This window comes from Salmo salar, chromosome ssa05 (genome assembly GCF_905237065.1).
Source record: "Salmo salar chromosome ssa05, Ssal_v3.1, whole genome shotgun sequence".
Classification (NCBI taxonomy): domain Eukaryota; kingdom Metazoa; phylum Chordata; class Actinopteri; order Salmoniformes; family Salmonidae; genus Salmo; species Salmo salar.
In genome coordinates, this window is record NC_059446.1 from 23158433 (window position 1) to 23174897 (window position 16465).

The following is a 16465-nucleotide window of genomic DNA, read 5'->3' on the forward strand; positions in this document are numbered from 1 at the left end:
ACTCGAGCGAATGGCTACGCTACGGTGATTGTATCGCTAACTACCTAGCTAATTAATGACAGTCTCTTATTGAAATTGCCCTTATTACTGTGTTCTTCGCAATGTAATGAAGTTGGTGTTAACATTTTATAAATGCATCCTTGCCAAATACCTTTCAAAGTTGTAATCATAGCAAATGCATTATAACTACCAGGTAGTGCTGCCCAATGATGCGTGCTATCAAGGAGATCCTGTTGTGCAACGATAGAGCTAGCTGCTCACACCAAAGCCTTTGGCAAATGGATTGTTGGTAGAGTTGATTATACAACTTTTTGAGTCAACAACACTAAACGTATGTACATGTTGTTGGAACAAAAATGCCACATAGATGGTGAAAAGGCTCTTGACCTACCTGGAAAAACGCTAAGCTAACTCCTCCCTCTTGTATCAGGGATCATCAACTAAATTCAGCTGCGCGACGATTTTATTTCTTGAGCGGATGGTCAGAGGACCACAACATAATTACTAATAATTTGTCAACTGCAAATTGACCGCAAGAAGCTTTAACGGATATAATAAAACAGAATAATTTCAAACCTTGCTTACATTTGTATACGATCACATACTGTATGTCTCTGTTATGTGTGGGAATACTTTGGAACAGATTTCCAAAATTAAAATCACTTAGAACGGATTTTCTGGTGCTGTATATAAAATAATGTAGGAAAATGCTGCTTGTATTCAATACTTTTTAAATTAAAAGTATGGATTTCAGCACCTGCGGAAGGACCGCAGTTGTATAGTACAAATATAGGTTCTGGTAAGTGTTTTCAGAATTTACATTTTTACACATATCGACTGCTGGTGACTCAATGTTGGTGAAAGGAAATCGCATGACGAGTTATCCAAATTCCGCCTCGATATGCGAAGGGAGTTGTGTTCCTCGGCTAGTAGCCCCTTAGGTTGAATGGTAGTGACCTGACCCCCATGCTGGATATTTGCTGTGAAGCCAAGAGACTCAATTTGAATGAAGAGGTACTTGAAATGTACCAGACTGCAGCACTTGGTCAGTGTACATTCTAAATCTGTGATTCAGGTGAATGTGCCGAAGACACGCAGGACCTACTGCAAGAAGTGCAAGAGACACCAGCTTCACAAAGTTACCCAGTACAAGAAGGGAAAGGATTCCCTCTACGCACAGGGTGAGTTTCAGTCTCAAAATGAGCATTGGCAGATGAACATAAGACGTAGTATGTGGACTGCTAGGTGTTACAAGTTAAATAATTGATGTACGATCTGTGTTTTAGGTAAGAGGAGATATGACAGAAAACAGTCCGGTTACGGTGGACAGACCAAGCCTATTTTCCGCAAAAAGGTAAGCTTGCAAAGCTGTGTGTGTACTGGATACGTTACCAAAAGGTACCTTATATCAGTGGTATACTTCTATCATCGAGGAACCCAAACAGTACAGTTAAGTAGTTCTGGGGGTCTGGGGCAACATACAGTTGAAGTCGGAAGTTTACATACACTTAGCTTGGAGTCATTAAAACTCGTTTTTCAACCACTTCACAAATTTCTTGTTAACAAACTATAGTTTTGGCAAGTCGGTTAGGACATCTACTTTGTGCATGACACAAGTAATTTTTCCAACAATTGTTTACAGACAGATTTCACTTATAATTCACTGTATCACAATTCCAGTGGGTCAGAAGTTTACATACACTAAGTTGACTGTACCTTTAAACAGCTTGGAAAATTCCAGAGAATTATGTCATGGCTTTAGAAGCCTCTGATAGGCTAATTGACATAATTTGAGTCAACTGGAGGTGTACCTGTGGATTTATTTCAAGGCCTACTTTCAAACTCAATACCTCTTTGCTTGACATCATGGGAAATCAAAAGAAATCAGTCAAGACCTCAGGAAAGGGTTTTTGTAGACCTCCACAAGTTTGGTTCACCCTTGGGAGCAATTTCCAAACGCCTGAAGGTACCACATTCATCTGTACAAACAATAGTTCGCAAGTATAAACACCATGGGACCATGTAGCCGTCATACCGCTCAGGAAGGAGACGTGTTCTGTCTCCTAGAGATTAACGTACTTTCCTGCGAAAAGTGAAAATCAATCCCAGAACAGCAGCAAAGGACCAAGTGAAGATGTTGGAGGAAACAGTTAAAAAAGTATCTATATCCACAGTAAAATGAGTCCTATATCGACATAACCTGAAAGGCCGCTCAGCAAGGAAGTAGCTACTGCTCCAAAGTCGGCATAAAAAAGCCAGACTACGGTTTGCAACTGCACATGGGGACAAATATCATACTTTTTGGAGAAATGTCCTCTGGTCTGATGAAACAAAAATAGAACTCTTTGGTCATAATCACCATCGTTATGTTTGGAGGAAAAAGGGAGAGGCTTGCAAGCCAAAGAACACCATCCCAACCGTGAAGCACGGGGGTGGCAGCATCATGTTGTGGGGATGCTTTGCTGCAGGAGGGACTGGTGCACTTCACATAGTAGATGGCATCATGAGGAGGAAAATTGTGGATATATTGAAGCAACATCTCAAGACATCAATCAGGAAGTTAAAGCTTGGTCGCAAATGGGTCTTCCAAATGGACAATGACCTCAAGCATACTTCCAAAGTTGTGGCAAAATGGCTTAAGGACAACAAAGTCAAGGTATTGGAGTAGCCATCACAAAGCCCTGACCTCAATCCTATAGAAAATGTGTGGGAAGAACCTATTGTGGGAAGCTTGTGGAAGGCTACCTGAAACGTTTGACCCATGTTAAATAATTTAAAGGCAATGCTACCAAATACTAATTGAGTGTATGTAAACTTCTGACCCACTGGGCATGTGATGGAAGCTGAAATAAATCACTCTCTCTACTATTACTCTGACATTTCACATTTTTAAAATAAAGTGGGGATCCTAACTGACCTAAGACTGAATTCTTACTAGGTTTAAATGTCAGGAATGGTGAAAAACCGAGTTTAAATGTATTTGGCTAAGGTGTATGTAAACTTCCGACTTCAACTGTACTTGTACTGTTGATTACTCAAGGAAAGGAGTTGAACCACTGATATACCTTACAAATGTGTACTATTTGTGCAGGCCATTGTCAGCGAGGCTTGGCCTGTAGTGGCTTTGTCCTTTCCTAAGGTGTCTGCTAGAGAGAACTGAGATGGTTTGAGGCCCTGCTGTGTCTCTTCCATGGCAAGGTTATAGGTAAACCTCAGACAACTTGATTAATGAACACTATTTCTCCTTTACTTCTGCACCTACATATAATACAGTATTGACAGTCTTTTTACACTCCAGAAAATGAAAGGGGGTAGAATTTTGAGCTCTGAAATTGAGAAACGCAGGCAATGCTCTGATTATCCACCCTTTTCCCAAATTTTGCACTCATACGCCCCCTCATGGATTTGAAAGGAATGGGTGGAAACTTCCTCTAGCCATTTAATGCATGAAGGGCAGTGAACGAGAGCACACTTCAGGAGAGGGGTAGATCATCAGAATGCCGCTGCCTTGTGTCACGTGTGCATGGATCCTGGACTGTGGTAACATTGTATTCTCTTCTCAGGCCAAGACCACAAAGAAGATTGTGTTGAGGCTGGAGTGTGTGGAGCCCAACTGCAGGGCCAAGAGAATGGTGCCCATCAAGAGATGCAAGCACTTTGAGCTGGGAGGTGACAAGAAGAGAAAGGTAAGCACAAACTCTAGCCAAGTAGTGCAACACAGATGTTCCTGGCCCATGTTTATTCTGCATGTGGGATGGGTTGTGTATTTGTTCCACAGCCATTAAAAGCAATGTGTGTATGTACAGTGCATTTGGATAGTAAGATTACTTATGGTAATGTGATATTTCAGTTTATCTTTAATGTGAGAATTTTTTTTATTTGTCATTATGGCGTATTGTGTGTAGCTTGATGAGGGGGGGGAAACTAATACATTTTAGAATAAGGCTGTAAAGTAACAAAGTGGAAAAAGTCAAGGGGTATGAGTACTTTCCGAATGTACTGTACCAGGGGTATTCAACTCTTACCCTACAAGAGCCTGCTGTTTTTTATGCTCTGCCTGATCATTAATTGCACCCACCTGGTGTCTCAGGTCTAAATCGATCCTTGGTTCCAGGGGAACAATGTAAAAATGTAGTGGAACTGGCTTCACGGTCCAGAGTTGCATTTGAGGGGTGTATGGTTTCTGGACATCTAAATGACGTTTGACAATGTTCAACTATCCTTGATACACCTCGGAGCTCTTCTACTTTAAATCGTTCCTCTATAGAACATTTAGTCAATTACACAAATGCATGCTTCCTCACAACTCGGGTTATTAGACAGCCTGGAGAGGAATTGACAATAGCAGTCTGAAGGCCCTCACTGGCCAAACGTGTGCGGCTCTTGAATTGTTTGGATTTTAGATATGCCCTAATGAATGTTAAGTTGTCAAATTGAAAGATGTGATTGGATTCAGAAGTGGTGTTTTGTATTTTTCATTGTGGAAAGGTGAATAGTTTCAATGTGCTGGTTGAATATCTGAGCTGCCTTATAACCGTTGTTTTTATTGTCTCCTTTCAGGGCCAGGTCATCCAGTTCTAGGCTGTGGGTCAATCTATTGGATGGACTTGTCATTTATTTTCCAATAAATGTATTGAAATTGTACCAGATGTCTCATCTCTCCTTAACTGTAGCTTGGTGGTAATTATGGTTGGTGGATATGAAGATGTAATTGGCCTTTCCAAGAGTGGTTGAAGCATGTTGCAGTACATCAGTATAAACACACTGGCGAATAACCATCCCTGAATCATATCCTCATGGGCTTAGTACAACAGTCTCACCCCATCAGAACCGAATGATGTATATAAACCCTAGAATGCTGACACTCTGTATTGGCCATTGAGAGGCTTTGAAGACACCGATTGGCCATATTGGCAGTCCTCCATAGGAATGAATGGACTAATACAGTATTTCAAGGACAATTGCATGTATTTAAGTATATTTGTTGTACGCTTACATTAATATCAAATTATACTTTAAGGAATGTTTATACATTTTTGTTTAGCTCACATTTAAAAATCTATAAATACATTTCTATAGCTTCCAAAATATTTTTACAATGTTGGGGTCCCATATCTAGTGTGTGTACGTATATTGAAGTGATAACCCAAAATGAGGTTAAAGGGATACAGTGAGATTTTGGGATTAAAGCCGTTCTACTTAACCAGAGTCAGATGAACACCTGGATACAATTTTTGCCTGTGTAGTTTAAAGGAAGTTCGCAGTAGTTTCGCCAGCCAATGCTAACTAGGGTAGCACAAAGACAGCATTGAAAAGCTTTAAAACTATTTTGATATGGTCAGTCCTTGCCTGTGTAAATTTGGAAACACTTGACACCCAGGGTCATAAGTTTGACACATTTAGACCTGTTGTGAGACATTGCATTATTTTATGGCTGGTTATGACACCTACCACACAAGGCAAAACATTCGATTACACCATATAGCCTACTTGTCAACAGTATGTTTACTATACTTTTCTAAAATCGACCACAGACATGCACCGACAGCCAACACTTGCTGATGACTGGGATGAATGCAGGACAAGACGCCCTCTTGACATAAGGGCATATATTATGGTCATACACTTTCAAAAAGCATTATTTTCTAAATCAAAAAGTTACACAGGAGGGTCAGTGTTTTCTACAAGTTATTTAAAATATGAAGAAAAAAAAACATGACTAAAGAATTATGAAGGACTTCTTGGTAGGGAAAAACATTAAATGTGGGTTTTGACACTTATGCAAGTGTCATAACCAGCCATAAAAATAACATCACAACAGCTGTAAATATGGGGTCATGATAATGTTATGATCCCATTTTGACAAGTTATGTCAGCTTTATGACCATGTGATAACGCTGGTTGTGAAGTGTTACCGTAAATTTAAGTGGTAATGTTTTTCCAGACCCATCCTGAAGTTTATCAAAAAAGTGGGAGGTTGATGGCTTTGGTTTGTTTGAATTCCAGATTGCCCCTTTAATTAAATGTTAACATTTCCAGACATGATTGTACCAAAGTAACAGTTATTTCAAATCAGGAAAAATGGTTACAGTACTACTGATTTTTGATATCTTAACATTCAGGTGTCTGCCATCCAGCAAATCTCCTTTTTGTGACCAGAACAATTGGCATACAAAACATGGACAATTACTAACATTCCACACTTAAAATAAAGATTAAAAATCCCTCCAATAAAGGGAAGCACACCAACTAAATAACCTATTCAAAGGTGAGCATATAGATGGCTCTTTGGCAAATAAGCACACTATCTAGAATAATCATAATAAGCAATGTAACTTGCTGTGAATTAAAGTGCTCATAAATCCTGTGCATTTCAATCAGTGCTGGGTGAGGGCCAGGGCCCATATGCTTGTCTGCTAGCTACACCATACTAAAGAACTGTTCACGTTGGGCATGTCCTTCCATAATTGCCATTGGGTGTTGAAGTCACACTTAAATGGGGGTGACAGTCAGCAGTGCTGTACCAGAAGGGTTGACCACCACCACAAGTTCACTGAGGAGGGTCTGGACCCCCAGCTCCTTGTAGCTGGGCAGGACCTGGGTGACATTACACTGGGGGTGGCAGATCTTCCAGCTAGGCAGCGTGGCCAGGGTGAGGGGGAAGCCTCGGGGACCACCGATCTCCTGCTTGTTCATCACTGCCAGAGCCAACCGGCCACCAGACAGGTGTCTTTCCCACACCTCGAAACTGTCCACCTGTCAAACAACAGTCAGGTTAGTTTCAACAGCCTGATTTCAGATTATAAACTGGGTGGCTCGAACCCTGAATGCTGATTGGCTGAAAGCCGTGGTATATCAGGGTATGACAAACCACGGGTATGACAAAACATTTATTTTTACTGCTCTAATTACATTGGTAACCAGTCTATAATAGCAATAAGGCACCTTGGGGGTTTGTGATATATGGCCAATATACCATGGCTAAGGGCTGTTCTTACGCACGACGCAATGCGGAGTACATTTAAACTCAGTTTTTCCACAATTCCTTACATTTAATCCTAGTAAAAATCCCTGTCATAAGTCAGTTAGGATCACCACTTTATTTTAAGAATGTGAAATGTCAGAATAATAGTAGAGAGAATGATTTCAGCTTTTATTTCTTTCATCACATTCCCAGTGGGTCAGAAGTTTACATACACTCAATTAGTATTTGGTAGCATTGCCTTTAAATTGTTTAACTTTGGTCAAACATTTCGGGTAGCCTTCCACAAGCTTCCCACAATAAGTTGGGTGAATTTTGGCCCATTCCTCCTGACAGAGCTGGTGTAACTGAGTCAGGTTTGTAGGCCTCCTTGCTCGGACATGCTTTTTCAGTTCTGCCCACACATTTTCTATAGGATTGAGGTCAGGGCTTTGTGATGGCCACTCCAATACCTTGACTTCGTTGTCCTTAAGCTATTTTGCCACAACTTTGGAACGATGCTTGGGGTCATTGTACATTTGGAAGACCCATTTGAGACCAAGCTTGAACTTCCTGACTGATTTCTTGAGATGTTGCTTCAATATATCCACAATTTTTCCTCCTCATGATGCCATCTATTTTGTGAAGTGCACCAGTCCCTCCTGCAGCAAAGCATCCCCACAACATGATGGTGCCACCCTCGTGCTTTACGGTTGGGATGGTGTTCTTTGGCTTGCAAGACTCCCCTTTTTTCCTCCAAACATAACGATGGTCATTATGACCAAACAGTTCTATTTTTGTTTCATCAGACCAGAGGACATTTCTCCAAAAAGTACGATCTTTGTCCCCATGTGCAGTTGCAAACTGGCTTTTTTATGGCGGTTTTGGAGCAGTGGCTTCTTCCTTGCTGAGCGGCCTTTCAGGTTATGTCGCTATAGGACTCGTTTTATTGTGGATATAGATACTTTTGTACCCGTTTCCTCCAGCATCTTTGCTGTAGTTCTGGGTTCGATTTGCAGTTTTTCGCACCAAAGTACATTCATCTCTAGGAGACAGAACGTCTCCTTTCTGAGCGGTATGATGGATGCGTGGTCCCATGGTGTTTATACTTGCATACTATTGTTTGTACAGATGAACGTGGTACCTTCGGGCGTTTGGAAATTGCTCCCAAGGATGAACCAGACTTGTGGAGGTCTTGGCTGATTTCTTTTGATTTTTCCCATGATGTCAAGCAAAGAGTCACTGAGTTTGAAGGTAGGCCTTGAAATACAGCCACAGGTACACCTCCAATTGACTCAAATGATGTCAATTAGCCTATCAGAGTCTTCTAAAGCCATGACATAATTTTCTGGAATTTTCCAAGCTGTTTAAAGGCACAGTCAACTTAGTGTATGTAAACTTCTGACCCACTGGAATTGTGATAGTGATTTATAAGTGAAATAATCTGTCTAAACAATTGTTGGAAAAATTACTTGTCATGCACAAAGTAGATGTCCTAACCGACTTGCCAAAACTATAGTTCGTTATCAAGAAATTTGTGGAGTGGTTGAAAAATGAGTTAAGGACGCCAACCTAAGTGTATGTAAACTTACCACTTCAACTGTAACTACCGCAACATAAGCTACAGAGCCACGACATGTAACTACCGCAAACTACAGAGCCACGACATGTAACTACCGCAACAAACTACAGAGCCACATGGAACTACCACAACATAAGCTACAGAGCCACGACATGTAACTTCTACATTTCACTTTACCTGCTTACAAATGATCAGTCTTGCATATGGCCAGTAGGTGGGGTATATACACAGATCACTCAGAAGGGTCTCAGGATGGGTTGGTTGGTTGACCATGCAGCGAATCGATGTCATATCTATGCTAATATAGCAAAAACTCGCTAGCTAAACAACTAACGATGTATTTGAGACACAAGTACTAATTGTGCAAATGTATTTAAGTTGTCAATGAACAGACTTAATATAGTTTACATGTCAACAGTCAAAGCCAACCCCCTCTGTATTGCCCCATAGTTCGCCACGTGATCGTTGTGTTGCTAAACAACCAACCCGTCTATAGGTGTTTAGGTTTTATCGGCGGTGTTGATCATTGGGGGAAAGTAAATATTTTATGTGGCTACAGATGAACGCCATATGGTTTCAGAGTTGGCAATTTATAGTGAATGCATGATGTTAGATGTCATTTCTTTGGAGTTTCAGGCTTTTTGACTTTGATTAGGCCCTGTAATAGTGTAGCTGCATAAGGGTATCTGACCATTATTACACTAAACAAAAATATAAAAAAAAACAACATGCAACAATTTCAAAGCTTTTACTGTGTTACAATTCATATAAAGGAAACCAGTCCATTGAAATAAATTGGGCCCCACTCTATGGATTTCACAACTGGGAATACAAATATGCATCGGTTGGTCACAAATACCCTTAAAAAAAACAAAAAAAACAGTCAGTATCTGGTGTGACCACCATTTGCCTCATGCAGCGCGACATCTCCTTCACATAGAGTTGATCAGGCTGTTGATTGTGGCCTGTGGAATATTGTCCCACTGCTGTGTGAAGTTGCTGGATAATGTTGGAAACTGGAACACGCTGTCGTACACAGGCCATTTTCAGCTTCTAGGAGTTGTGTACAAAGCCTTGCAACATGGGGCTGTACATTATGCTGAAACATGAGGTGATGGCAGCGGATGAATGACACGACAATGGTTCTCATTACAGTTTCTCTATGCATTAAAATTGCCATCGATAAAATGCAATTGTGTTCATTGTCGGTAGCTTATGCCTGCCCATACTATAACCCCACCGCCACCATGGGGCACTCTGTTCACAACATTGACATCAGCAAACTGCTCTCCCACACAACACCATACACGCTGTCTGCCATCTGCTCAGTACAGTTGAAACAGAGATGAATCCATGAAGAGCACACTACTCCAGCGTGCCAGTGGCCATCGAAGGTGAGCATTTGTCCACATAGTCGCTTAAGAGGCCGAACTGCAGTCAGGTCAAGACCTTGGTGAGGACGACGAGCACACAGATGAGCTACCCTGAGACTGTTTGACAGTTTGTGCAGAGATTCTTTGTTTGTGAAAACCCAGTTTCATCGGCTGTCCGGGTGGCTGGTCTCAGACGATCTCCCAGGTGAAGAAGCCGGATGTGGAGGTCCTGGGCTGGTGTGGTTACACATGGTATGCGGTTGTGAGGCCGGTTGGATGTACTGCCAAATTCTCTAAAACTATGTTGGAGGAGGCTTATGGTAGGAAAATCAACATGCAATTCTCTGGCAACAGCTCTGGTGGACATTCCTGTCGTCAGCCAAATGCAGCCTCCCTCAAAACTTTAGATATCTGTGGCATTGTGTTGTGTGACACAACTGCACATTTTAGAGTGGCCTTTTATTGTCCCCTGCACAAGGTGCACCTGTGTAATGATAGTTGTTTAATCAGCTTACTGATATACCACACCTGTCAGGTGGATGGATCTTGGCAAAGGAGAAATGCTCATTAACAGGGATGTAAACATATTTGGGCACAACATTTTAGACAAATAAGCTTTTTGTGCTTATGGACAATTTCTGGGATCTTTTATTTCAGCTCATGAAACCAACACTTTACCTGTCGCGTTTCTATTTTGGTTCAGTGTTGTATTGAACTGTATTAGCACCGAGTAGTCACATTTAAAGTAGGATTTGGTACTGCACAACAGAAGTTGCATATGCCCCGTTTGTTTTATGTGTGGTGGTAATGCTATTCTCCATTGTGCATTACCATGAAATATCCCCAGTGAGTAACAGAGCAGAGGTGTACTACCTTGGCGGTGCGATAGCCCTGCCTGCCCAGTGGGTCCTGACTGATGGCGATGATCCTTGTGTTCTGCAGCAGCTGCTTGGACCGGGGGCAGATGTCTCTCAGGTCATTGGACATCAGCAGAGGGGCGGCCATGATGGCCCACAATGCCATCTGAGACTCCTGTTGGGTGTGACTCAGGCCAAAGTTTCCAATCACCAGCTGAGGAAGGAACACCGTCAATGTCAATCAGACATACTATTCAGAAAAAGTACATGGCTTATGGCAGGAACAGCTGGTGTGAGTAAGATGAAGAGTTCATGATTAATCATTACTCAGACAAGTTTTACTGAATGCCATCAACTGAGTAGCAGGATTGGATGGGTCAATTCAGGAAGTTCACTTAAACATTCCCCATAGAAAACAATGGGATGAATTGGCCCCAACTCCTTATCCATAGTGAAAAGAGTAACAGCCACAGTACCATGTCAGGGTCATTCCAGCCCCCAGGCCCAGCCGCTGGGACAATGACGTCCTGATGGTCGGCAGTCCAGTCCAAGATGGTCTTCACACTGTCCCAGGAGTCATACACATCCGCAAAGTTGCGCCAGTGGTTACAGGCCTTCCGTATGGCAGCATAGTCTGGCTGTGAGTACATCATTGACATGGTGGGACACATTAATCAATGCAAAATTAATCATGAATGAATCCTCCTGACTAAGATGAAATCAATTCAGTTTCAGGTATATTTAGCATTTTCATTAGCCAACGAACTGAAGGAATGCTAGGAATAAAGGCATTTACCACCTCGCTCTTTCTTACCTGATGGTACGGCCACTCATACAGTGGCCACTCACAGGAGTACAGGATACTTCTCCCAGTTTGGTTCAGTGCTATTGACATGTTTGTGTAACCTGGGAAAAAGTCACACACAGCTGTAATTATAGGTTTTCGGGTGTAACCAATCAATCATTCTCTATTCAATTCATGAAACATAATTTCATCTGAAAGAGACTTATGAGCTGTTGAATTAGTAGTTTTGTAGCATGACATTTAATATATAAATCACCTTCCCCCAGTAAAGTCCACTTCATGTAGCACCCATCAAATTTGAGCAGATCCACACCCCAATCAGCAAAGGTCTGAGCGTCGATGTCGTAGTATCCCAGGCTCCCTGGAAAGCCTCCACATGTAAAGGTTCCCAAATCAGCATAGATCCCCAACTTGAGACCCTTGGAATGAACCTGTATAACCAATCACAAATAACAATCTTACAATAGATAGGCTTTTAGAAAAGGTTTGTCCTGTAGGCCAAAATCCATGAACAAAGTGGACCCTTACAGTTGAAACCAGTAGATGGTGATGTTGTATTACTAAACCACATTTTCATGGCTCTTCAGAGGGTTTTGAAACCTTTGGTAGTTTAGCACCATGGTAACAGCAATATTCCCTTTCTGTTTGCTCATAGTTATGTGTCACTCTTAGCAAGGTGGATGATCTAATTAGTAAAACACATAACCTTACAGTCCCATTGGGTAGGTTATCACTCGAGGAAGGACATGTTTCTGTTTGTTGTGTTAAAGTGACAGAGTGTGTGATAGACAAGCACTGGGAACTAGAAAACATTGGAGTTGGAGCTGACATAAGCAGTGCACCAACTGTATGTGGATAATATAAGTTGTCCCTCAACAACTGGTTCATGTTCAGTAGACACAAAACCAAATAAAATGGGCCAAAAATAAATTGTTTTAATTTTCCATTGCAAAACGTTTTTCTAAATGTGTGCCCTAATGAGCACGACCTCTCTGTAGCCTATACACTCACATAGTCGGCCAGTTTCTTGATGCCTCTGGGGAACCGCTTCGGGTCTGCCTGAAGGCGTCCCTTGGCGTCACGTTGGTGGCTGGGCCAACAGTCATCGATGCAGACATACTCGTAGCCAGCCTCCTTCCAGCCTTCCGTCACCATCACATCTGCCATCTGCATGTAGAGATTCTCACTAGCAGCACAGAGATCAGGGACAGAGGAAACTATTAGCCAGTTCATATTGTCATATTAACTATGCTTCAATGTGTCAATGAAGTAACAGTGAACGTGTGAGGCCATTTATACCTGATGAATGTAGAACCATCCCACTAACATTCATGTTACCGCCTACAGTTACTCTACTTCCTGCTATGAGTTTGAACTGAGCCGTCATCAAAATGGTCTAAGCTAGTTTAGTGGTGTCAATTTGGTGGGTATAATTTGTGGAACATTCCAACAGGAATCTGTTGCAGAAACGTCGTAAATAACAAGGCTGCCAACAAACAACGCATACAGAGTTGTATAGCGGCAGAATAAGATACCGGGTAGGGCGTGGGCTATTTAAATTAAGTTTTTCACTCCCAACGTTTATTCCGAAAAATGTCTGTCCTCACTCTGGTAGCCTATGGACAAACATTAAGAAAAAGCTACGTGGTGAGTTGATGCCTATTCGGCAGCTAGTTAGCTAGGTGGATTGATCATGCTACTTTGTATGCATTTGTTTGTTGGCATCCATCGAACGTTACTTTACGAAGTGTTTGGAACAGATTCCTGTTGGAACGTGCCACACAATTATACCCATCCGGTCAGTTGTTTCCCTTGTCTTCAATGTTTGATTGAGTCTGGAACATTTAAATGTACGTGTAGAGTTGAGGGTGAAGCCAGATGTCATACCTGATGCAATTATTGGGGTCCGTGTCACAGTCGACATTGCACATGAATCTCTCCCAATGCAGCCAACCCATTGTAGGCTTGAGCGCGAGACCATTGTCCAGAGATCGAACTGGACTGATAAAAGCACCGATTGTAAATAGCACCAGAACTACAGCAGACATTTTAGTTATTGGTTTCAGTTGACTAACGAATAATCTTCATCAACAATGTGTGAATTGAAAGCACATCTATTTCCTGATAGTGACACAAACCGGGCCCGCCTTACTGGAAGATTGACAGCAACATGGACCAGTAATATCATGGTGCGCTGGAAACTAGCCAATCACGTTGCACCCGTGTCTGGATATAAACAAGGAAGCGCACCTGTGTCAAGTGTTTGCTTGATGACATGGATTGTAATTCTTTTTTTCTTCTTCTGTAACTTGTGATGTGCACCTGGCCATAACTTCATAATCCCTTTTGCTAGGTTTGAAAAATAATGGGCTACAGGTCCGGCTTCTTTTGGGCCCTAAGCGGGCAACACATTTTAGTGGCACCCCTCTTGATGGCAAAGAGAAAAATGCACTTTTCACATTTTAGTCATTTAGCAGAAGCTCTTATCCAGAGCGACTTACAGTTAGTGCATTCATCTTAAATCGCTAGGTGAAACAACCACATAACACAGTTATAGTGAGTACAGTTTTCCTCAATAAAGTAGCTATCAGCAAAGTCAGAGCTAGTAAGGGGGAAAAAAGTCAAGTGCGAGTGTTAATTCACAAAAGGCATATACTGTATACAGTATATTGAACAGTGTTAGTTCAATATTTATTTATTTTATTATTGGGGGACTGCGGTGGGATTATTTAAGATACTCTTTGAAGAGGTGGGGTTTCAGAAGATAGGCCTGGACTCTACTGTCCTAGCATCAGGGGGAAGCTGGTTCCATCATTGGGGTGCCAGGACAGAGAAGAGCTTGGACTGGACTGAGCGGGAGCTGCCCTCCTGTAGTGGTGGGAGGGCCAAGAGAACAGAGGTTAATTTTCCTGCAATTAATTTCCTACAACTCTACACATTTTCCATGGGGTGAGGAGAAAATGTTGCAGTTTTATAACAAATTTCATGCAATTCTACTTATTTTGCCCAGGGGTGGAGTTAATTTTTTTCCATTTTAAAGCTAATTTCCTGCATTTCTACATATGCCCTGCGTGCCTGGTAGTTGTTCTGCCATGGTAACTACAAGTTTAGATAGCTGGCTAGACTAATTTACCAATCTGAAAATTGTTAGCTGACATGGCTAATTGAGTGACTGTCAGAGACTGACATAAAAATACAAAAATTGTTGATGCACAACCAAATTTTAAACTTCCAACTTGTGTATTCTACTATGTTAACTGTCAACAGACAGTTGAGACCCCGACTGAGTCGCCCCCCCCCCCAAAAAAAAGGAGGCTTGGGGCCCTAAGCGACCACTTATACCTGGAGCCGGTGTTGTGCCGAAAATCTCCTCCTGACAGAATTCGTGGCAAGAAAATGGCCTTGCCGAAATCCTCCCCCCCTTCTAATTTCTTAAATTTTGTCACTAGAGTCAAATACTTTCTGTGGCACACATCAGAGTCAAATACTTTCTATAGAACAAACTTCACGTCAGGATAGGCAACCGAAATGAATAATGAATTTATGTGTGTTATATTAAACAGAGGAGGGAGTCAAATGTAGGCAAGCAATAAACATTTCAGAACAACTACTAGTCGAATAAGACATGGGAGAGATGACAAATTTTGGCAAAGAGATTTATTTATAGACTAATACACTGAAACAAATAGCCAAACGAAAACTGCAGACATAAATGCTCTCTGCTACTAAGATCAGGGGGTGGGGGGACAATTCTGGCAGGGGGGAGATTTTCGGCACAATACTTTTAACTGTGTTAAAACTGGTTAAAACAGTCTACAGTAAGTGTGTATTTTGCATTTGTGAATTTATTTTTATGTGGTATGAACTTACATTTCTAGAACCGTACTGCATTTGAGAATCAATTCACATTTAGATGGAGAATTTGACTGTTCTGGCTTCCAGAGCCAATTTGCCTTTAAACAGAACATGTAAGGTCCTTGGACTATAAGGAGTGACGCTAGGTTTCTTTAGTCCATTATTGGGCTAGTGAACATCCAGCCTACACTGTAAACAAGCAAGGTAGAATTATTGAGATGACATAACCCGACTATCATAATAATCCCTGTCGCTGTGCTGTCATGGGTCTAGAAAGCGAGCATCATAAAATGAACACAAAACCTGACCTTTGTGCAAATGTTAAGGGTGTGTATTTCAGCCCTGAACATCAGAGGCCTCACCAAGAGGGACAGGCCTGATACAAACAATCTGTATTTCCTATCAGAGAGCCTGGGCAAAGAAGTGGAGGCTATAAATGACTCGTCCCACCTGAGCGATTGACCATCGACTTACTTGGTTACAAACTTACTTGGTTTCCTCACTATAAAAAGGATCTCGCTCCCAGCCACAGCAGTGATAGATTCTCAAATTTTTCCCAAACTTAACTCGCGGTCATGTGTTTCCAGGCGATGTGTTTCCACTCCTCAATTGTCCAGCGTTGGTGATCGGGCGGCCCACTAGAGCTGCTGCTTCTTGTTTTCAGCTGATAAGAGTGGAACCTGATGTGGTCATCTGCTGCAATATCCCATCCGTAACAAGGATCGACGAGTTGTGCGTTGCACCTCACTGTTGTACTGCACCGCTATTTGTCTGTTTGTGGCCTGCCTGTTAGCTTGCATGATTCTTGCCGTTCTCCTTCGACCTCTCTGAACAACAAGCTATTTTAGCCTGCAGGACTGCCGCTGACTGGTTGTTTTTTTGTTTCTCACCATTCTCTGTAAACCCTAGACACAGATGTGCGTGAAAAGCCCAGGAGGGCAGCTGCTTCTGAGATACTGGATGCAGCGCGCCTGGCACCGACGATCAATACACGCTTAAAGTCGCTTAGGTCACTCCTTTTGCCTATTCTAA

General features: G+C 41.9%; 2 protein-coding genes and 1 non-coding gene across 4 annotated transcripts in view; 2 read left to right on the forward strand and 1 right to left on the reverse strand.

The window, feature by feature from the left end:
• LOC106604455 (60S ribosomal protein L36a) overlaps nt 1-4644 on the forward strand; it is a 4944-nt gene extending 300 nt beyond the window's left edge. The window contains exons 2-5 of the mRNA XM_014199087.2: nt 1076-1181; nt 1287-1354; nt 3564-3686; nt 4561-4644. Coding sequence (XP_014054562.1) covers nt 1076-1181; nt 1287-1354; nt 3564-3686; nt 4561-4581 — 318 coding nt within the window. The 3' untranslated portion in view covers nt 4582-4644. The remainder of the gene's footprint in view (nt 1-1075; nt 1182-1286; nt 1355-3563; nt 3687-4560) is intronic.
• LOC123743264 (small nucleolar RNA SNORA9) lies at nt 3086-3222 on the forward strand. The gene has a single exon (XR_006770072.1). It is a non-coding gene; the product is annotated as a small nucleolar RNA SNORA9 (small nucleolar RNA).
• A 1346-nt stretch (nt 4645-5990) lies between the features above and the next one.
• On the reverse strand, nt 5991-13745 carry gla (galactosidase, alpha). Of its 2 annotated transcripts, none has more exons than NM_001173665.1 (7): nt 13466-13688; nt 12590-12764; nt 11835-12009; nt 11588-11679; nt 11250-11411; nt 10790-10987; nt 5991-6756 (listed from the first exon to the last, which is right to left on the reverse strand). In NM_001173665.1, the coding sequence occupies exons 1-7, from the start codon at nt 13624-13626 to the stop codon at nt 6493-6495; spliced, it is 1227 nt and encodes a 408-aa protein (NP_001167136.1). In that variant the 5' UTR covers nt 13627-13688; the 3' UTR covers nt 5991-6492. The 2 variants fall into 2 exon arrangements, with proteins under 2 accessions (NP_001167136.1, XP_045573665.1); XM_045717709.1 differs by lacking the exon at nt 5991-6756 and adding an exon at nt 9276-9642 and having other exon boundaries at nt 13466-13745.
• Between the last annotated feature and the right edge of the window lie 2720 nt (nt 13746-16465).

Coding starts and splice junctions, on each gene's coding strand:
- gla (NM_001173665.1), bottom strand. CDS start 13,626: ATGTCTGCTGTAGTTCTGGTGCTATTTACAATCGGTGCTTTTATCAGT. Junction 12,010..12,589: donor TCAAGAAACTGGCCGACTAT/GTGAGTGTATAG, acceptor TTGGTTATACAG/GTTCATTCCAAGGGTCTCAA. Junction 11,412..11,587: donor ATGAGTGGCCGTACCATCAG/GTAAGAAAGAGC, acceptor ATGTACTCACAG/CCAGACTATGCTGCCATACG.